This window comes from Bombus terrestris, chromosome 3 (assembly GCF_910591885.1).
Source record: "Bombus terrestris chromosome 3, iyBomTerr1.2, whole genome shotgun sequence".
NCBI lineage: Eukaryota > Metazoa > Arthropoda > Insecta > Hymenoptera > Apidae > Bombus > Bombus terrestris.
The window spans coordinates 5,774,811-5,797,952 of NC_063271.1; the positions used below are offsets into that span (position 1 = coordinate 5,774,811).

At 42.6% G+C, this 23,142-nt stretch overlaps 2 protein-coding genes across 9 annotated transcripts in view; one reads left to right on the forward strand and one right to left on the reverse strand.

Moving 5' to 3' along the window:
- Positions 1 to 7,012, reverse strand: part of LOC100643796 — a 19,929-nt gene extending 12,917 nt beyond the window's left edge. For all 3 annotated transcript variants that reach the window (XM_012320554.3, XM_048404593.1, XM_048404594.1), the window contains exon 1: positions 6,879 to 7,012. The gene's annotated coding sequence lies outside the window, so the exon portion shown is untranslated. The remainder of the gene's footprint in view (positions 1 to 6,878) is intronic.
- Positions 1 to 23,120, forward strand: part of LOC105667132 (dorsal root ganglia homeobox protein) — a 25,796-nt gene extending 2,676 nt beyond the window's left edge. The window contains exons 1-5 of one of the 6 annotated variants that reach the window (XM_048404604.1): positions 1,142 to 4,091; positions 13,857 to 14,090; positions 20,881 to 21,009; positions 21,496 to 21,671; positions 22,568 to 23,120. In XM_048404604.1, the coding sequence (XP_048260561.1) occupies positions 20,886 to 21,009; positions 21,496 to 21,671; positions 22,568 to 22,969 (702 nt within the window). In that variant the 5' untranslated portion in view covers positions 1,142 to 4,091; positions 13,857 to 14,090; positions 20,881 to 20,885 and the 3' untranslated portion in view covers positions 22,970 to 23,120. Of the gene's footprint in view, positions 1 to 1,141; positions 4,092 to 7,213; positions 14,091 to 19,408; positions 21,010 to 21,495; positions 21,672 to 22,567 lie in introns of those variants that run through there. The other 5 variants (XM_048404605.1, XM_048404602.1, XM_048404603.1 and 2 more) reach the window with 5 other exon arrangements.
- The last annotated feature ends 22 nt before the right edge of the window (positions 23,121 to 23,142 follow it).

Sequence of the window (23,142 nt, forward strand, 5' to 3'; positions counted from 1 at the left end):
AACTAATAGATGCACCTGTCATGGCATACGGGAAACAGTAAAACAGGTGAAACCCATACACCTGATTCTATTTCACGAGTTAACGCTTGCCGTAACGAACGGTTAAATGCCAGGCTAAGACTATTCATAGACACATGCAGTGTTGCTCGTAGTAAAAGAGATTTGCCAAACTAAAGCGATGGAACTAACGAACAAATGGAATCGATGACATGGAGAAAGCGCTCCGTCCAAAATTCGCTGGACCAAGTAATCATTGATTCGATTAGAACGATTGACTTTCGCTCTGTTAGCACGACTCGAATTCATCCCTTGCTCCTCCGCAATTTCCTTTATTTCTACGACTCATTAGCGAAGCACGTGTAAAAGTTAATGAAGTTTGCACAAAAGTTTCCTGCGATAAATCTTCCAATACGTCCGTGAGTCATTTAGTGCGAGTATACGTACAGAAGTATTTATAGAAAATAGCATGTAACTAATTTTGTTAACACGTAAAATGTATGCCACGTGTTACAAGTTTCTAACGTTGGAAGCAAGTGTAACAGAAAAGTGTCAGCAGCAGCAGTAGCAGTACGTATTGGGTTTTCACTTTTAACGGTTCCTTCTGCAGGGTGGGTCGTGCTGTATTGTGAATTAGGTATAAAAATGCATTCATTTACATACAGTCTGTTGCCATGCCACGCACGCGTTCTTCTATCGTAACACGCACTTTTCCACTATACGCGCGTTCACGTACTTTCGAGACCTGGTCTACCTGTGCGCTCTTCGTGCAGCGTCACGTTCACGTGCTTGTACACGTACATGTGCAACGTTATGTGCAACCCCTCGGCTACGTATATACGGTCGCTGGTAAAACAGCATGGGCACCTGCCCATATGGTGGCGATCACGTATAGCGTGCCTTCCATCTGGTCCCGCAAAGCACGATAGTTCGCTTGGTGTCGAAACACCGTCAACGAAACACGATCGTTATCTTCGCTTATTTACAGCCGTCTTGCTTTAACGTATTACGTTCGGCATCTTTCGCGACCCTGTCTCGTACGTCTACTATATTTCGCGCGCAACGAGCGTTAAGCTCGCGATATTGCCTCCGCCATCGTGAGAAACGCGTGCAACGCGAACACTACATTAAGCATTCTGTGCTTATGTTTAAATAATTAACTCGATATTTGCTAAAGTGGAAGCAAAGAAGTTGCGACGAAAGCGCAACTGGTTCTCCTTGAGCGTTTGCGATTGGGAGATTAAAAACGGGAGACGACCCTTACATTAGAATCGGTTGAAAAGTACAACCGGAACGTATTGAAGAAGCGCTTCCAAGGATTTAACCGACGATACGTTTTTAAAGATTGCACACGCGGTCTGGTCGGACGTTTTAAGGGAAGAAAACCAGTCGCGCGACACGCGCGGAACCTTTAAAACGTTTCGTATGTTCCAGACGACGTACACACGCAGCTGAACAAGAAACGGAAAGCAGTATGCGCGTTATGCTCTTTGCATAATGCTCTGCGATTTGCACTAGCAATGAATCTTGAATGTAATTACAAAGTCGTCGAGCGCACTGCACCTGCGATCTAGGTCGTGTTTCTCGATTGTGCTTCGAGTGGAAGGCGACACGGTAGCTTGAAACTTCGGTTAAGCTGTTTGCGTATACTTCTTATTAGAAATGGTTCCTTGCGTTTTAACATAGTATTCACGGAAACGAACAGAACCATTATATACACTGTCAGCCATAAGTATCAAACCATAAGAACGATATTTGGTACAAATGGAATATTGGAAACTGAATTTCTTATAAATCGAATCTTCCACTGATTTTATTTTCCGGACATTTCACTATAAAACTGTTAGTGTTTGCACCACGTCCGCGCAGTGATAAATACTAAGTAAAGTAAAGTTGTTATTTTTCCAATAAATTGAACGAGTAGAAGACTCGTGGCTGATAGTGTATAGCATACAGAAGCATATTTTTATTCTAAATAATCAGCAGATACATTATCATTTGTGCGAAGAATCTGATATACTTTGCGGTCAAAACACAACTGATTGCAAAAAATATATATTCCGACCCCTTAATAAGCAGCTGCAAGCTTGTGACGTAATTACAAGTCAAAGATAAATCTTAAGTGCTTGCGGGGTGGTGCGTCTAGAAAAGGGGAGTTATATTCCACCTGTAGCTCTTATCGTCTCATCTAACGATCGCCGATATATGTGGTCAAACGACAAATGACCGCCATGGGAAGGAGACTTTCGTTATTCGAAGCTAGCGCGTACTGTGAACTAAAGGAAACAAGTGCGGAAAAAAGGGGTTCGATGAAGGATGTTAAAATGCACTCTGATTTACTCGGACCCTTACTCGAAAAGTACGTTATAACGTTGTACTCGATAACACATCTTGATTTAATAAAAATATGTCGACCTGATGTAATCAAAATATACAGGCAGATCGAAATTACGAACACTGTTCGAAAGTTGCTTGATGAGTATGAAGCAATTAGGACGATATCTTGAGTGTGCCTTACATTAAGGTATTTGTGGTTTTGCGGGTCTCGCTCGTGCTTTTATTAACACGTTGCGGTTTGTTCCGAAGTTTCACAAACATTCCAATTCGCTCCTTCGGGACAGCCCTAAAAAACGTACCAACAGAAACACGAGCGAAACTCGAAGAACCACAAATACGTCGTCTAACCATCGTGAAAGTTTAAAATCCGGGATCGTAACTTCTTTAAAGCAAAGAGTTAAATCATCGTACGAACGGAACGAGGTAATTTCGGGGAAGGTGTTTTCGTTCGATGAACGAGTAGCAAGTGGCAAACTATAACGTTAAATTGTTCCAGGCGCTTTAGTCCGCGCAGTTTGGATAAAACATGACCCATATCTGTCGCTTTTATAGGTTGTAAAGCATCCGCGCCAGGTCGTCGATATCTGCTACGTTCTTGGATCGTATCCTAAATGTAAAAAGGAAAGGGGTGGCTGGGTGGCCCCCTCCGATCAGGTTTAATCCCTTTTTGCGCCCCCTTACCTACACGGAATCCCTTACCTAACCCTCTGGGTAGACCCCGCGAAGAACAAGACAGGATCGAGCTGAGCACTTTCCTTCAACCGAGGAAAGGAATAAAATAGAGCGACGGTTAAAAACCTTAACATGCTTACAAGCACGCCAGACCCCTCTTTTCCTTAATGTATGCTGTAAAAGCTGTTTTTAACGACTTCGACATTGAACTCTTCTCGAGGATGAGAATTAACCAAAGAGGTCCGAGTCCCCTTTATTATCTACCGACCTGATTTCTTTATTATCGTCCATCTAGCGAATCTTCGCGCCACATTCGAATGGAATCGATAATGCGCTTCGTTTAAACGTGTTTCGATGTATTTTACATTCGAAAGGATTTCGCACGTCACTGGACAATACCGAGAGTCGCAGCAGACGAAACAAGGTAATGGGAATGAGATAACGCGAAGGCAATACAAAATCAGCTGGGTATCCCCCTATTTACCGCCGTCGCCAGTCGCGCGATTAATTCGCGTGAAACGCGAAACATATGCATCGCGAAAACCGCTGGCACAATGCGATTATTCACGGTTCGAGGAGAATAAAGAAGAAGGCATTAACGGTCACGATTGGGCTCCTTTCGCGAGCAGCCCCGAGGAAAACAAGAAACACCAAGATTCTTAGCACGAGCCTCGATCGGGACAGCCCCCTTCCACGCATGAAGGGACATCCACGGAAGAGCCGATGCTACCCGTTCTTGCGAAATAAATCGCGGCACATTCGTTCGACCCAATGGACCCGATAATTTCGAAGATCGTGCAATGGCTATGATTTCAAGAGAGGTATCAACTCGTTTCCCTGGTCGAAGAGAAAATCGCTGAAAACGTTTGCGTGCGATCTGTAACGAACCTCTCTTCGGTGTTCCGCGCGCGAAGATACTCGAAGCAACCGAACAGCAAGATAATCGTTCCAACGTTGAAGATAAAAATCGTGGATTCGAAAGATAAAGGGAAAGTCGTTGCCAAGAAGCTCGGAGTTGCACCGTGACAGAGATACCCGCGTGTGTAGAAGAAGCAAGAGGAAGACGAAAAACGAAGGAAGGGCAGGTGAGCACTTGGTACCTAATCCCTTTTGAAAACGTCGCAAACACACTAACGCGACAGCCACACGCACAAAGAGTATACGGGCTGTGTACAGATCGTGAGCGCTCCCTAAAAATAGTCTATTCATCGTAGCGAACACCCCCTTCCCCTTCCCATCCGTCGAGCCTTCCTTTTTCTTCTTCGGCTTCATCCGCGCTCTTCGCTCGGCTTAGCTTAGCTCCGAGACTCGGTTCTGATTTATATTGAATTGACCCCGGACACACCTTTTGCTGGTGACGTTTCTCTCGAAATGGTCCCGTGTCTCGTCGAGCATAATTCTCGGTGGGGAGAGAACGAGTAAGGTGAGAGAGACGAGCGGATGCACAAGGCAAGAAAGAAGAAACGACTAAACCAAGGGGTCAGGGGGATTTCACAAGAGAGCCAGTCGAGGACAATCAAACGCGCATTCACAGCACCGACGTACTCGGTTTTTGGCAACAGAGCGAGACGAACAAGATCGAACGAAGGAAGGGAGATCGAAGAATCGGAGCAGGGCCGAAAAACCTGGAGAGGAAACGCGTCCAGAAGACAGACTTTTGATTCGTGCTCTATTTCGAAGCACACCTGTCCCGGGTTTTGTCTTCCCTCCTGTTTCCGATTTTCTATACTGCATTTCCCTCCTTACGAGATCGCAAGCTTACGTAACATAGGTACCACTGTGATCTTGCAGCTTTGTGCTTTCCGATTTTTCATCTGTCGTTGTTACCAGATGGCGGATATTTATACAAATAAGTCTTTTACAGATACTTGAACAAAGGTAGGTATATCTATCTTTTAAATGTAATGTAAATTTTATCCATGATATTTTATACATTTCTGTATTTGTATATGTGCTTGGCTTTTTCTGCTTATTTGCATTATGCATAAACGTATAAACATCCACAGTCTTAGTTATCACCGATCAACCTTCAGTATCCTACAGGGGTAGATAGTCTTCGTTTATACACTTGGGGTTTCTACTTCTCCACTGCACGTGAGTACGTTCCTCCCATTAAATTCTAAGATCGTCTTATCAATAGCGTAGACCATTTACATAGACGATACCGGCAACTCCCAAATCCAATCTCACACGTCTTTGATTCGACGATGAAAGAGTCGGTTCCAGCAAAAGAAAAAAAACGGTCCGCCCTGGGCGCAAGGAATAAGAAATAGAAGGATATCAACGACGGAATAGACAACAAAAGAAACGCGTTTGGTTAATGGCGAATTGAAATTAAACTGGAAATTTGCAAATTGTAAAGGAAGTCGGGACCACGTTTCGTAACCGCTTACCCTTTAGCGACGGGCTAAAGCAGGCTGCGGACATTCAGGACGCGACTCGAAAATAAGGCAGGAACAATAGAACGAAACGAGTCTTGGTGAACAAACGCCTGGCCATTTAAATAGAGGGATCCTCGAGAAAAGGTTCCTCGAGGTGGACCCACGGGGTCCCTGGAACTTCGACAGGAAAGTTTGTATAGGACCCACGACTAGCTTTGCTGGTTCCTTCGTTACGAGTCCCTTTCAGTGTTTTTTTATCCTTCTTCTTCTTATTCCTCCTCTCTTCCTACCTCTTTCCTCGGTTCTTCTCTCTTTTTCCATTCTTTGACAGATGTACCGACCGGAGCCACGCGCGGTCACTTTCCTTCTTTTTTTTCTCCATTTCTCTCATTCGCCGTCGCTTTACCGTGCACTAACCAAGCGACTCGTACTACCGGATCGTGCAGTCTTACAATTAGACGAGCTTCTAACATCACAGCGTTCGAGAGAGTACTTGACTTTGTCCAAGGAGCTACCGAATTCGATTGCAGCTACTTAAGAATGACCTTAACCCCTTTGTTGGATCGCGCTTCTACTTGTATTCCGATTTCATTCGATTCGAACCTCTTCGCGATTAATCGTTTGCCTATTTTTTGCATTGATCAAACAGTTTCGTTAGTCGCAGCGAGATTTTTTTAATTATTCTTATGTTTAGGAGACAAAGTCACGGTACTTCCTCCTCTTTTCGTTTTTCTTTAGAGTCTTATAAATCGCTTCAAATGATTTTCAATAAACCATTTTCGAACTTTATCCATAGAATTTGGACATAGTGGAAATCAATGTTGAGTACGTCTAAGTAGTATAAATAAAAATAAATAAATTACGTGCAACTATCCTGTTAAAGACTGACACTCGTAGGAAGTATTCCTTCTTCGGTAGGAAATGACGATAATCATTATATTTATAGAAGAGTAGTTATTGATTCAAGTCGTTAACAATTCAGAATCGTCTGATATCGCTACGGTTACGGAAATGTCTTCGATTGATTCGAAGAGAAACATCCACTTCTAAAACATATGTTAAAAACGAGATACTAATTGAAGAAAATACCATCGAATTCCATAAACGATAAACATCGTTCGTCGCAAAAGATCCTCGTACGCAAAACGTGCAACATTTTTCAAGTTACTCGAGACTATAGCGGTATACAAAAGAAAGTTCAAGATCGAAATGATACGAAAAAGTACCATAATTTTCCAAAATGGAATTACATTTTACAAGAGTAGCGAATGAATATAATATACATCTAACTGTCACCGATATAGTCGAAAATGTTTAGTACAAAAGTTATTGACATTTTTAAACTTTCTTTTGTCCATTGCTGCTAATTTGAAAAAATTCAAGCTATTCGAAGTCGGACTACTCGAACGGAGATATCTGGCAACTTTGTTCGTAAAGAAAGGCCGCCTCCTGGAAGATCTGGTACCGGCACAAAAAAGAGAAGCTATTCACCGTGTGTCCTTGAGCAGCAGGATTCGACTCGTACATCCAAAATCAGCACCGGTATCAGTCACTTTCTTTGTACACAGATTTCAGCGTCGCAGCACATAATCCACGTTAATGATAAGAGAAAACTATCGACGCTGACAGAGAAAAAACGCGGATCGCGAGGAAACGAAAGGTACAGCAACGCGGCGGTGAGGTGTCGGATCGTGGCACTTCAACGGCTGGTTCTCTACTGACGTGGTGGGGTGAGGACGTGGGCCTTATGTAGGAAAGGGTCCCTAGGTGAGGCTACGAAACAGGAGAGACCGGCTGTCTCTTGCTCTATACAGTCTGTACTATACTCATATCCCCACTCTGAAGCCGTGACCTGATCCACGCCAGCCACTCCACTCTCCCCAGGTAGACGTTCGATGTCCGCGGCTCGAAGGTGCTGGTGGGTGTTTCAGGATTGCTAGCCATCGAAATGTTGGCGACCGATAACGGGACGCCGACAAACATTTTCTAGATAGGAACCCTGTTGCCATACTGTACCACAGACTATCATATTTTTTATTTAGTTTCATGATCTTTTCGCCAATTTGCCCAACTACCGTGCAAAGTCACGAACGACAAAGATCGGAGATAATATTTAGAAAAGAAGAAGGAAAGCTCGGGTAAGTGAGCTGTTTATCCGCCGAATCGGTTAAATCGTGGGAACCCTACGGAACGTAAAATAAAAGAAATTGATGGAATTATATCTTTGATGGGCAAAATAGTGTAAGTCGGAATTATTAGCTTTAAAGTAATATTCAGACCTGAGGCAAGGGAGCGAAAAAGAGTGATGAGATCGATTTGAATCGTCAGAATCATAAGCAAAAGACAGCATTGTAGAAAATATTAGCGTGCTTATCCTGTTGATCAAAATTTAGACACTTGTGCCTGTGACATATGCTTTGACGTGTGAGTCTAAAAAATTTAGCAAACTCGAGTAATTAGCACTTTGGTCCTGAACTGATCAGATAAGGGTGACTTTTTGCGAGAAGAAACAAACGGGCAGTTATTTTTGCATGCGCGAAACGTTTAACCACTCGACGGAATATAGCAATTGAGATCACCTAGGGTTTCGAGCAGGAAGTTAGATTACAATCTGAACGATTTATCGCATGTACTCTGTGCAATTCAGTACGCGTAGCACCCGTTGCCGTTTTGAATGCATCTGTGGCTCGTGCAAGAGAAAGGTATCAACGCGATCTGTTTACAAAGTTACAGCGAACCCACGTCAGAGTGGTAGGTCCGTCGCGTGATTTCTAATCTCACGGTTGTTTTCTCCATAGAGAGCCTTAAGGTTCGACCCCTCGATGGACCAGGTAAAAGTATACCTACGTATTTATATCTTTCACAGACACGTCTGCGTTGAAAGCCTTTTCTGGTCAGGGCCGATGAATCTGAGGTATACCACAAATGTTCGGTATTTACACAATCGCTCAATATTCCTTGGAAAAAAGAAGGAATCATTTGCATTGTCAGCAAAATTATTCGACAAACATAGCTTCTGGTAACGAGCGTTGTCAGTACACACCAATAGAAACGAGGAATTTTTCTCAGGCACGTGACAATCTTCCGGCCGTTACTTTTAAGAGAAGCAGCCGCCTTTCGATACAACAGCTCTCGAGAGAACAATCCGATTCTTTTGTGTACTCCCCCGCGCGTGCTGAGGAACCTCTGCTACTTGCCTCAAAGACGCACGGTCCAATTACGACAACGTATTCGTCATATTTTTTTCGGGCACAAGTCGCTCGATCTCGGCTGCTTCTATAGCTCCGTCTATGGAAGTTCCTTTTATAGATCCAACAAGTTCCTTTCTACAGCTGACGACTTCTTCAAAAAAGCGATATTTACAGCAGCTATAAAAGATATTGGCACATACCCTTACTTTCAAATGAATCTTTTTTTTTCTTTTATCAGGTCCTGTACATTCCATTTTCGTAGTACAACATTTTTATAATTATATAAAAAATACTATTAAATGATTAATCGATATGTAAACGCTGCGATAAATACAGCAGTATGTCAATATCTTCCATAGCCAAGTCTTTTTCGCTACTCTTTGTAACTTCTTTCGTGAATTTGCAAGTATCTAGACTTCGAGGCAGTCGTTTCCATTTTTCTACAGTACCCGTGCAAATTGCCATAAGTAAAACGCGAAAGCATAAAGACATCTCTATCGTGTGGTACTTTTCTTCTTTATATGGAATCTTCCCCGGGAAAGTGAGTGGCGAGATGCTGCTATTTACATAAAGAATATTTCCTTGTCTCCTACTGGAAAGTCGAAAACTGTCGGATGATTCGCACGAGAGAAGTCACGAGAAGAGAGGACAAAAGTGGAGAAAAACGTTGAAACGAAATTGGAACCGTTTCACGGTTTCATAGCTGCGGGACAGCTGCGTTTGTAGGTGCTTGTATGAGTTTCTACATAAGAGCAAAGCGTGCAAGAAAGAATATCGAACAGGGATCCCAGAGAATAAAGCGATTTCATTACTGGCTGGCGAATGTCGATGCGAACACAAGGTCCCGCATATCCTCGCTCGTAATTAGAGACGGCTTATTTCTTTTGCTCTTATGCACGACGCGTAGCCACGCGTTTCAAGATCGAACAAAGAAGCTCAAGAGACGAGAACCCTTGACTCGTAATTAAAGCCCAGTCGATAACGTGTAGCAACGAATAAGGGAGGGAAACGTATCTATGAATCGGATGTATAAACTCTGATGCACCTGGTTCAGACCAAGTAATTAGATACTTTGAAATGAAATCGAGAAACTTTTATAAACACTGGCGCTTAACCAGCTTATGCTGGTTTTCATATTTTATATTTGCATCTTGCACAAGTTTATCATTAGGGGACTTTTAGTGCAATAAAAAGAAGTCAAAATAGGTGGAGAAATATTTTATATAGGAAATGGAAATATTTTTGGTTATTAACTTATCACTTACAAACATCGTAGTCCCCTGAAATGAACAAAATACGTAGAACGTGATTTCGACTCATTCGCGGCTGCAGGATTAAACGAAATATGTTCGCTTTCGGATTATCGTATTTTTAGAATGCGCGCGTTTAATCGTACATAAATATTTATAAATCGCCAATGCAATAGCGCAATCTTTTAATTGGATAGAAAAAAGAGATAATTGGAAAAAGGACATTTTTGATAAGATGGAGACATTACGAATTGAAAAATCACTTTTGTCGTTCTAAAAACGTATAATTATGTAGGTTTCTCCTCGATCGATCATAAACAACGATCAATGGTTTAAAAAAAATTGCACGAAAATACCTGTGGCATCTTCTTATGTGTTCGACAAAGCAATTTTAACGACTCTACCCCTCTCGTTTGACACGAGAAAAGGGGAAAGAAACCTCGTTTTAAAATAGATTTTTTGCCTCGAATTTCCTATGCTTCGAAAAAAACCCCCGCAAGAGAACACACACCTCGACGATTCACCCTAGTTTTTCTCAAGTTTCCTGAAGCGGGAACAGAAGGTACCTACCTTTGCCAAATTAGAGCGATGCGCGATTGTCCGGAATCGTGCGACTGGAAACGATTCGACGAGATTTTTTTCAAGAGTAGGCGAATGGGACCGATAGAAGGGAGAAACCTCGTTTTCTTCCGCTTCGCTTTCTTTCTTTCTTCCTCCTGTTCTCTGCCTCTGTATCTTTCTATTTTTATTTCCCCTCTCTTTCTTCTTTGACACATTCGAGCTTATAGAAATATAATTTTTTAAATTCCCACGTCCATCATGCACCTATCGAAAAGCACGTCCCATTAAACGGTATTCCGTCCTTCGTAGTGAAAGCTCCGCTAAACACGTTCTTGTTTGGCTTTCTCGCTATTCGAATTAACAGCACGCGAGCTATAGGTCACCGGAGACCTACCCGATATCGTATTTTATTTTCCGAAACCGATCTGATCCTCCTATACTTTGGGGCGAGGCGACGATTTGATTGACATCTTTGTAAGAAATTTCTCTCCATAAAGCTGGTATAAATTCTTCAATTATACGTTCCATTGAAGATGTCGTTTGAACGAAACTGGCTGAAATTTCTCGCTTTTTGTTACGATCTCCGTATGGTCTCAATAATAAACCGAAACGTTTGGTTGTCTTGGTAGCAACATTCCACAAACTAAACATCGACGAAAAATCTAGAATAATTAATATGGCAGCTGCGGTAATAACACACATGCGAACAACCTGAAGAATATAAAGACAGCTGCGCTAGAGAATTATTATCATAGAACACGACCATTTTCCTTGCTTTTTTCTTTATATCGATCGATAAATTGCCAGGGAAAGACGTAATTTGCGTTTCTATCCTGTCCAACGATTGTAAATTCTCAGAGATCGTGCAACTTAGCCATGGAAAAAGATCAATTAGCCGGTTCCACGTGATTAAGATTTACGTGGTAATAAACATGTCACGATAGGAACGAGACAACTGAGAGAAAAAGGTCGCAGAAGTATTTATTAGAAGCCCACTACGGGGGAGATAGGAGTTCCCTTTGCCACTGTAATCGGCTATTGTATCGTTATTTCTAAGCCGTTAAGCCGACCGAAGGATTTCTACTGCCTGCGCAACATTTTTTTCCTAACTTATTGTCTCTTACTTTCACCGCCACCCTTGATACCCGAATCGAACCTTCTGGAATTATGATCTTACTTTCGCCCGCGAATTGAGAAAATACAAGAACGATCATGAGTTTCTACCGTGAACTATCGTCGATCGTGACATCGTGGTAGAAAACTTCCAGATGAAAATACACACAGAATCTCGTTTATGTGAACAGAGACACGAGAACAAGAGACAAAGTAATTCGGATAATTGAGTAGACCCGGTAACAGTTGATTGTTACAATAGAAAATAGCAGCTGATAGGTCAAGCTCAATTGTAAGTTCGTATATCCAAAGCTGTGCATTAACTCGTGTCTATAAATAAGATAAACGAGATTCCGTCGTGTTTCAGGCAAAAGATACAAGCAACGAAGTTTTCAAAATGTCGTCATCTTCCCAGAACGCGTTATATCAAAGAGTAAAACCGTTGTGTGTAAAGCTAATCAAAACGCGATATCAAAAATGTGAAACACAGCTCGATCAAAGCTGTGACCAGCCGTCGATGAAATTGAATATTCATGCACGATCTCGACCTTTCCTCTTGCCAAAAAGTAGCGTGTAACAGAACAATGCACGTGGTCATAAATCGTGGCAGGTGGTAATCCTGATTCATGCTTCGTTCCAGTATTAACCACGTTAATCCATCGTGGCTGCGGCAACGTCGATCGATCCTAATTTATGCGCGGCATTCTCTGGAACGTAAACGTTCCATCGACCTATCCTATCGTGGAACAAGCGAGATAGCTTCGACTCGCAGGGACCATGTACGCCCATTACAAGTCGAGCGGCCGGTGTTTCGATTAAATGAATTTGGATAGAAAGTCAAAAGGAGGGAACGGCGGTGGTATTTGTTGCGATCGAGAGATTAGAATTCCATGCACGAAAGTGTTTCGACCCTCTTATCGGTTAAATCGGTTGCGGCTTGGCAGGGAGGGGTGGAGGCAACGTGCATTTATGTTCGTAAAACGTGTCGCGTAATCGGCTGAAAGGCTTATTTTTCAAAGGAGTCGGCAACGTTTCGCGAATAAAGTGGCCAGATTGCAATCCTTTCTCCTCGAACGACAAACAGCGTCATTTAACCCTTCCGCAACATGAATGGCTTTATGAATTTTTTATCGAAAATTATGTTAATAAAGTACGTGAGACTTTTAGCCTTTACCCGAATGACCATATGAATTTTGTATCGGGAATTATATTAAGGAAATATGAAAAATTTTGATCTGTCAGCGGAGATATTGATAGAATAATCAAGATCGCATGGCAGATTATGCTTGCGCGTTAAATGTCACCGTGTTGCCATTAATATAAAAATTGTCTCGGAAATTTGATCGGAACATGAGGAATCGTTTTTCAGTTGGTCGCAAGGGATGTCTCGATGATCGTTCGAACAGGGTTCAAACGTTTCGTCAACCCCTTTAATATCCGCGAACCCTGATTTCGCAGAAAGAATTTGTCTATGAAACGGTTCTGTACATCCCGGTAGTCACAAAAGCAGTAGGGTTTCCTGAAGAGACTCGAGAGCTCGTTCATGGGGGTTGTTTTCAAATACTGTCCCAGTTGTGAAGATATTATCGACCCCTCTTCGTGCTTTTCATGTTCCTCGAGAGTCTGGACCTCGTTCGCGATCAAAGGGTTGAGCAAGAAAGAACCTATTCAAAGTCAATCTATGAGGCCAATTTTCGAAAATGATCTGGGAAATAGTACGTGTATCTTTGAAAGCGAAAATGCATACAGCATTAGTAACAGGTGCATTTGAAATCATACTACGTTCATCCTATCTTTCCTTATCTTTCATCTTATTATATCCCTGTAATTCTTATATAATATTTCCATTTAAAACTATTTACTGTTATATATTGCCTGCTCGATATTCGTTTCGCCATTTTAAGTAAAGTTAATTCGTGGAAAAGATAGAAAAAATCTGGCTAGTCGAGTAGCACACGTGCGGGTCTCTTTCTCTCTCTCTCTTTTTCTCCCTGCCACGGGATATATCGAAGGAGACGGTTAGCAAAGCTAACTCTCCCATGGGAGCATCTCTCTCGACTTACGAACACGAGGATTCTGCTTCCGTTACGAAAATAAAATGCAACCGGGAGAAGCGCCGCGAACCGTATCACCTCTCCAACAAACAAGAACAACAAAATCATTTGATTGTACCGCCAACAGATATTACGGTTCCTCACGGGTTCCTCTCGTCTTGCCACCAAACGAAACTATATAAGAACCTTGTCGTGCAAAAGGATGAACGAACCTCTCGCAATTTCTGTCGTGTTGTATTTCCAAGTTTTGTGAGAATATAAACTTCTGCTCTTAAGAAATAAACATTCTATATATTCTAGACTTTGTAGATAGAATGTACGCAAGATGAGGAGATTCCAGCTCACGCGATATAGAATTATAATCACCGTTTAAGAGGATGTTGTAGGATTGACCATAAATTTCATCTCAACTGGGTTACTGGCAAGAGTTCAGTGATGGCAATAGAATAACCACATGATCAAGAAAGGCTGATCGAAGGACGCGTGTATGGGAAAACAGGTCGTAGGGAAGCGTCGTTATCGCGTGAGATTAACGTAAGTATTACCCAATTTGTCAAGTTTTTTTTCTTCTAGTTAGAGATGATTAAATAGACGTCACGAACCCGCTGCGCGTAAATCACAAGAAAAATTTACTGGTAAGCAATCAGGGACAGGAAAGTTGTTTGGGAGAAGGAAGGAAACGTATGAAAGGGCAGGTCGAAAAATAGTTGACGCTCACCGCGGGAGATCCGACATGTAGAAGGAGCCAAAACGCGATAATGAGCCCTTATTCTTGAATCAAACCTGTCATTGTCGATTTGGCTATTCATCGTCATTGTATCGTATTATCCCCGTACATAAAGTCGTACGTGTTACCATTTTCTTTCATCTCTATCTCCTCTGCTTTCTTCCTCCCTTCGAAATTCTGAAAACCAAGCAAATCCTAGGAACAGCTGGATCGAGATTCAAGGAATCTCTTTGTAATTAGAATTTACGACGAGCTTCGTACGAGTTCGTAAACCCGTCGCAGCGATGGAAAGTTGGCAAACGCCTCATAGATCTAACGTTAACGAAGACTTAGGTTGTAACACGTCGAACCGTCGTTTTACCGTTATCTCGCACGCGTTCGTTCGAATCATCGAGAAACTTTGTGTCATTATCGTTCGCTATCACGCTCGAAAGCAACGCGCTTGGATTCAGAAAAAATACACCAGTCACCAGAGAGTAATTTATTCGATCGGAGTACCGTAACGAAACGAAACCAGTGACTGCATTGAAAAAGCTAACTCCGATCGGTCTTCCATTATCCATTGAATGCGCGCTCGCAATCGATTATGTCCAAAAAATTAAGGGCAATGATTTCGCAACATCTCGCTCAGTTGCGCCATATGGCGCTGTATTACCAAACGTTGGGCGACGAGTAATCGATTGAGTCTCACGGTCCAAATAAATATCAAAAAGAATGAAAATATTGCCTCATAATATGAAAATATGGCAGGAGAAAAAGCAGTGGTTCATCTTGATTCGTCGAACGTGTGAAATTTCGAGGTAAAACTGAAAAGATAGAAAACCCGCTGACGAAGATTCGCGGCCCGACGATCGTCACAACTTTTGCCGACGAATTCTTTTCATCGCTGGCCTGGCTATTATCCTTGAAATTACCCCATGCGTCTATCTTGTACACACGGTAACTGTCAACGTTCCGTCATGAATAATAAATTCGCAGTTACGTAATTATAATAACGTTGACAGGATAAACGCTAATGATAAGAAGGTGTAATTAGATAGGCAGACCGAAGTCCAGAGGGGTCTGCTAACCACCACGTTGACCCTTGCGTTGTTCCAGGCACAGTCACCCCCTCCTGCGTCAGTCGAGATGGTCAACCCTTGACATACATTACAATGAGCAATGTAATCCAACTTGGAATAGCATGAATGCGTAATTTACTTGTGACCGGTGGCATGGCGATGGAGCGGGTGGCACGACGGGTAATGGGGATCACGCTCTGTTAACCAAAGGGGGATTTTCGTGCCTCCCAGTGCCGCCGCGGATGAACGCCGGTTGCCCAGCCAGAATGACGTTTCCTTCGTTCCACGAAATGTTAACCCTTTACGTTTAAGCAAAGCGCCGATGCGTTCTGCTTTCAACGTTTCGTCGGTCCAGAAGTAGCCTTTAGCGATGTATGGTCGTTGGCGCATCTAAGCGTCGTTGATGCTTTTACTTTGAATCGCAGGTCTTATATTTTTACGTCGTTCACGTTTTTCATCCATTGACAATTATCGTCTATAAGGCAGAATAATAAAAGCTCGATGACGCTCGAAGAAGAAGAAAAGCAGAAACGGCGGGTTGTCTCCGCATAGAGAAACATAACCGATGACAGATCTCGGACCAGGGGGTAGCACGAGTAAAATTATCTGCTTCCAGTCGTCAGAGGAGCGAGCAAGAAAATCGGTAGAGGGAGAAGAAAAGAGAGTAAACGTTGAAACAGCGGCTTTTCCACTGCATCGTCGACGCTTCCTCCGCCTAATTGGCGAGAATGACGCACGACCCTTGTAATTGCTCGAACGAACCGAAGAAACCGAAGCATGATATGTTTCTTCCTCCGACAGACCACGTTCGAGTCTTTCTCGTTTTCCTTTGAAACATTCGTCGTTATCGTGTTATACACTTTCCCTTTCGACTCCGTTGGCAATTTCGTGGCAACCTGACCGCAAATACCGTGACAGTCGTCGTCTCGTCCGATGAGAACGTAACCGTCGCTTAGTCAAGAAATCCGTCTCGCAGACCCCCAAATCTCTTTTCATTGCTGTTAATCGAATGCCTTCACGGTGCCCGATGACCACTATCGCAACGTTTTTGCTTTCCGTGGTTTGCGACGAGTTGCTTGTCCTCTCTTCGCTACCAGACGAGAATCTCCTTCTATAGGTAGATTTAAGGCGTCACGGGACGTTAAGTGTCACCCTTCGACACTCGTACTCGGCCGACGAGAGGCAAATTTCAAAGAAGAATTCGGAAGTTGAAAGTTGGTCGTCAGGTGATTATCGTAAATTCACGAGTTTTCTACCCGTGGGATAAAAATCGCTTTAGAAATGACCTAAGCGAAACGGATTCTCGCGAACACGGATGAATTACAGTCGCTGGTCGCGATTATGAAAATTTCCAGAACTTCGGTAAACCCGAGGGGGCTTGGAAATTCGTGATACGTAGGTATTCGAAATACGCTTTAGAACAAAGCTTGTGAACTTACAGAAGCGAGTTTAAAATAGTGACAAACACGAAACACGTGGAGTAAGCGAAGAAGAAACATGAAAAAAATCGACAATTATGTTCGTGGACGATCAAAAGTCAAGGGAGAAAGAAAGTCGAAAATATAATATAGAATAACGCGAAGTACGCGTTGCACTCTTATACAACGGGAAGTCGAGCCAATTTCATATTCTCATCGTGTTCGAAATCGTTTACGTAACATATGTGTCAAGAAACTTACGTAGATACGAAGAAGTTGATCGCATGGTGCAAGTGCCAGGCGACATAATTGTTGCACGGCGGGCCGTGAAAAAAGAAAGGGCAACCAAGAATATGGAAATATATGGAAAATACCGTGAAGACTATTTCTCCAAAGTACACATATGGAAGCTATTTTGGGAGTTGTCAAGCAACGATCACTGTCACGGTGGTCAAAACTGCATCTGTGATTTCCCCTCTTTGCGTTACACAACGTCGGACACTTATCCGTCTTGACGCATGCCGAGATCTCTTACGATCTCCGAAAATCCACGCGTTTCTAATAGAACTGGATTGATCATAGGATTTTCTAACATCGAATTTGTTCTCAAATACGCAAACAAGCATAGCCTGTATATTTAGTTGCGCGGAGCATTGCTTGTCGAAATCTTAGCAGAAATTGTTTGCATCCAAGAGACGGATTTCTCGAGTCGTTCATCGTCGCGCATCGCATTACGAAAATACCAGAAAAGTGCGTCGTGAAGAATTTCAAATTCTTTCGTGGATTTGTAAACTCCATCGCGGTTGCTGGTTTGCGGGCATAGAAAAAGAAGAAGAGGGAAGAAAACGAAAAGGGGTGAGAATGAAAGAGAACAAAGGAGAGAGAGGAGTTACCGTGTGTCGTAGTCGCGGGTAGTCTCGTGAAGATAAAGAGGATGACAAAGGCGCGGTGAAGTGTCCAGGCTTGGCTCATAATTTTCCTTAGGCGTCGCGCGACGTGCGACGTGTACGTGTCACCGCGTCGCGACGCACCCGTCCGTCTCATCGCGACTGGAACACCAAAAACGAACCTCTGACTATTTTATTGCCGGTCTCCTGACTCGTGAGATTCCTTCGTTTCCCTCCCTCTCTTTTTTTCTTTTTTATTCTTTTTCATTCCGACTACGAGACGTCGAATACTTTTTGATTTAGCTGCAGTCGACGATTCGAGAATCGCGAGCATACTTTTAAATATCGCGCGATCTCCACCTTGTAAAACGAGTATCGTTGAATCAAATCGTTGAATTCGCGAACGCGACGCATAATGTGGTTTGCCGTTTATTTCGAGGGAAATAGTTCGGTCTAAGCGAACGTCGAAAGTGGGTAGCGAAAGAACGGATGCACGGTCGCGTTTTATTGGACCAGCACGGTTGACAGCAAGAATGACTGCGCTCGTAAAAGCTTCGTATAAATAAAATCGCCGGGAATATAATTGTTGCTGAGAGCCGGGAACGCTCGTTCTACGTCGAGGTATAGATATAACGCGGTCAGCTGTCGCCACTTCGTACTGCAACACTCTTTCATTGATTTTCGCGGCATTTTCTCGATAAAGCTGTGCTGTCTTTTCTTCTCGAATTCTTCCCCTTCTTGTCCATTGAATTCTCCAATAACCAATAGCTCGAGTTCTGCGATTAGTCCCGCGATTTTCACGATACTCCGCTGTTACGACGCGGTTGCCGTCGGCGGTTCGAACGTCAAAAGAATGCAGACTGTTATATCATTTTTATGAATGTTGTAAAAATACAACAAAAAGAAGAATCATAATAAAATTGGAGATACCCGTTTCTTCGGCGAGTAGCCGTTACGCAAAGATGAAAAAGCTTGGTAATTCGGTTAATTCGAATCAGGAGTAGAGAGCAAGAAATTGTTACTTTCAAAGAAAGTAGAAGAAAGTCAGGAATAAGGGGAAGGATCGGGGACTCGCGTTAGGGCGAAATTGTTACTCGACACCCTTGTGTAACGAGAGTCAAGCCGCGGCTATGAACAAGACCAATGTTCCGGCGCATAAAGAAGCGTGGTTTAGCGTGTCCCTGAAAATCGAAACCATCATGACGCCGGCGCCTCTTGCTTATTCTCTCTTCTTGCAATATCAAACCGTCGCGCTTATACTATGTGTCGCCATATATTTATCGATCAATTTATAGAATTTAATCGACCGATGTGATTCGATGCAAACGAATCGGGAATGGTTCGTTCCTTTCGCAAATTCATTGCGAGAACTTGCAACGAGATTCATTGCCAGTTTTTAGAAAATAAAATTCTCGTTTCGACGATGGCAAAACTTCTGGATAACAGATAACGCACGCGTACGTACTTTTAAATTGCCAGGGGTTGCATCCAGAAAACATCGGAAAGCCGTGCTACCGTTTAGAAACCAATGAGCATCTAATGAAGGTGGAGCTTGCCGAGGAAATCTCCACCTACTCTTAAAATTCTCTATTTCACTCCTCTCCTGCGTGCGTGTCTCCCTGCGTAAAAGGAAGAACGAGATGCGAAATGAGAGAAGAGGAAGGAGTGACAGAACGAGGGGCACGCAAGAGGGCGGGAGGAGAATGAACGAAGAGGAAAGACAAATGAAGAGGCTGAGGAGGATCTTCAAGTACGTTTTAACTCGGCCAAGTCAGTTGGCATCTCGCCGCATCAACTAATACGATGGCTTCGTTTCACGGTTTCACGAAACGATCTTCCGGCAAAGTCGATCGGCTAGTTGTGATTTACGCGTGATTCGGATGAAACCAACGCTCGAACTTGTACGAAACGTTACCGCGATCCAACACGCTTCGCAATTTTATAGTGGGTGATCATCGCATGTATACGTATATTTTCGTTTACGTACGGGACAACGTTAATCTTTTGGCAACATCGTCGTTGGAAACGAATCTTATCGTCGAGAACGTTCGTTCAAAACGATCTTGTCCGTACAGAGTGCTCGTGACGAAGACTTTCTTGGATACTATCATCTATCCGTACAATGACAGTTACTGCGAATTTTATTCGAGAGGATTGAAATAGAACAGTTTTTACAATTCGTTAAATCAGACACGCTTGTTAGATATTGTATTGGATATAATACACGCTTATAGATTCATCCGAGCCTTTGCGCTCACGAGAGATTTTCCTTGCTATTCAAATGATCGACGATTAATGTCAGAAGATCGTAAAACGTCCAAAAGAGCGATTGATTTATAGACCTACAGCGAAACGCTTTCATCGCCAAGCAACGAGTGACAAAATGTACATTTATTATATACTGTTAGCATAAAGAATCGATTTGAAGTAAGTGCGAATCCTACCAGGAGGAATTTGATGTTCGTATAATACGGTAATTGGAGCAGTATACGGTTCGTTTTTATTTTATCTAATTTACATATCCCTAGTTGGCATTCGATGCAAAAGAGAAAAGAAAGGTACAGGTATACGCGTCTCGACCTGAGTTACCCCTTCTTGCAAGACCCGCAGAAACTGAAACGAATTATAATTGAGCGTAACGACCATGATCGCAGCCGTTGATAATATACTCGATAAAAATTCACTACGAAAATTTTCATTGTGAAAAGCATCTAAGAAATGTTAATGTTAGTGTTACAATATTGAAAATATCGTTGTTCGTTATTCTGATATTTTAATTGATTAAAACATTCAAATCGAATAGGGCAACGATAAAGGAGCGTAATATTTGTTGGAAAAGTTCTCCAAACACATTGGAATCACGTTGAGCCGATTGGCACGTGGCATGAGCCTTAATTACTCTGCCACGCTTCGACCAAGATTTTCAGGAAAAAACTACGCATTCGTCTTCGGCGTTCATAAATAGTTGTTACGTCTTGAATGAACCGCCTGATTAATTCATAAAACATTTGTTTCTAAACTGAAAATTAGGGAGCAGGAAATGTTATTTAACAATGTTTTAAGTAACTCATTGACGACATTATCTCGTATTTACTTCAACATCTTCAAGTACTCAATTTTAAGAATAAGAAATATATTTGTGCAATAATCGAATTTCATAATTTATCCATTCGATTCGATTCGTTCGGTCATCGCTATTCGATTAAAGAGGTTTATTTCTTAAACGAAAAGGAACAATGTTGTGTGCAAATTCGGGACAAGAAGAAAACAACAGCGTGATAGTTTCACAAATGACGAATCCTCATACTCCGCAAGATTTCACGGTCTCGCGCCTACTGTCGACACCAACTAATTCGTTAGGTAAGAATCCAGGGTATTCGCGATCGAGACGTTAGGATTCGTACAAACGCTTATGTAACGGAACGTAGAAAATTAAACGCGATTCGTGATCGCGCGTTTCGCTGAGAGACAGGCCCGCGTGTACACGCATGACGAGTTTTCACGTTTAATCCACGATCCACGATGAGCTTGATTCCATCGAAATCACGCATTTCCAGTCATGCTGTTCAGATTATACCGCTTTGATGAATGCTCAAGTACAGTGAAGTCATTCAAGAATAGCCGCGCCTGTGCTGCTTCTCTTCTTTGCTCTTTTTCCTTTTTAGAAGCGTTACTTCCCTATCGCGGACAGCATCTTGAAATATTTCACTCGAATTTTCACTTTCTTCCAAGTAACTCCGTGCAAATAACAATTTAGGCAATCGGTGTAACAGTTTGGTCGGCGAATTGCAAATGAATTCATTGCGATAAAGTGATTGTGGCAAATGATACGTTTATATTTTACAGAGTGCAACGAAAGTTCCACGACACCTACGTGTAGGCGACCCAGAAGGAGTAGGACAACATTCTCGGCGCAACAATTAGCCGCGTTAGAAAGGGTGTTCGAAAGGACGCATTATCCGGATGCTTTCGTTCGAGAAGAACTTGCAACGCGTGTATCTCTATCGGAAGCCAGAGTGCAGGTAATGGCAACAGCATCTTTGAACTTGAAAGTAAGAAAAAAAACTGAATGGAATAAGAAAAGAAAGACGTATTTTCAAGTACGGTAGAGGCATTCGATGATGATTTTTGCTTTGTGGAAGAGAAAAAGTATCGTGGTAGCATGTAAAGGAGAAAAAGTATCGTATCGCTTGGTGGGCCAAGTTCACACATGTTTCTTGGGATTATGGTGGGCAACGTTAGAAGGAAGGCAGACAGGCAGACGGAGGTATAGGAAAGAGAAGAAGAAAAAGTGAAAAAAAGGAAGGAAAGAGGATGGAGGTCGCCGCGGATAGCTAAGCAGAAAATCAGAGGAGACAGGTTGTCAGGGGCAAGGAGCTATGATTAGCTTGGCAGGATAGTTGCGTCGTTCCAGCGGCATCTGTGCTTGGCATACGACGTATGCTGTACCGTATGCTGTACGATACGTCGCGTATCTAGCACGTGTGTGGTGACTCTTACACGGTTGTGCAGAAAGCACACTTTTCGTTTACACGAGTCGATCCATCCACTACTGGTGCTGCTGCTACGTCCCTCGTCCCCCGCTGATGTCTGTCCATTCGTCTGTCTGCCGTGGACTGTACGGTTGCCAGGAGCCGTCACGCTGTCCCGTCTTCACTTGCCGCATCCCTTCTTATGTCCGTTCGTTTCTTCTTCTCTTTTTTCTCTTCGTTCGACAATTACGGCTTACCACAATGATATTTTCGTTTCATGGCCTTTAATTAAAATATTTTCGTAAAAACGTTGCCTCTATCTGTTTCAAGATATGAACATCGACGATCTCAAATAGACGCGATTTTCTTCGATCTCGGCGAAGCAAAATATTTTTACTAGTATAAATACTCTCGCGAAACTGAACATTTGGAAATTTTACTCATAGGTATGGTTTCAAAATAGACGCGCCAAGTTTCGCCGAAACGAAAGGAGTTCTGCTATTAACCGAGGCGTTTCCTCGAACAGAGAAGTGGAAACCACTTTACCTTTACGACCTATCAGAATAACGCACACGCAGGAAAACAACTCGGATACTCTACAAACTTCTCAGGTAGCGCAGTATCCCTACAGCGAATACTGGAGATCGTCGCAACACTATACCTCTATGCAAGCTTCTACCTGCCATGGATTTATCAATGGAAATTTAGGAAATGTCAATCTTCCTCCGTATCATCAAACAGAAATTCATGGAGGACTCGAAGGATCTACGATGAGCAGTTTAAACGCGTTACGATTCAGAGCACATCCATACGGAACCGCGTATTCTGCCATGCACGCAAGCATGTAGTTTTCTCTCTCCTACTCTCTCTTTGCATAATAATATCCCTTTTTAAATTTCAAGTGATAGCGATTTATAAAGTACCAAAGATTTTAACGGCGTCGTTTAAGTCAATGTAAGAAAAAGAAGATGATATAATATAAAGGACCAACAGATCGAACATGGTTGCATAGAAATTAGGA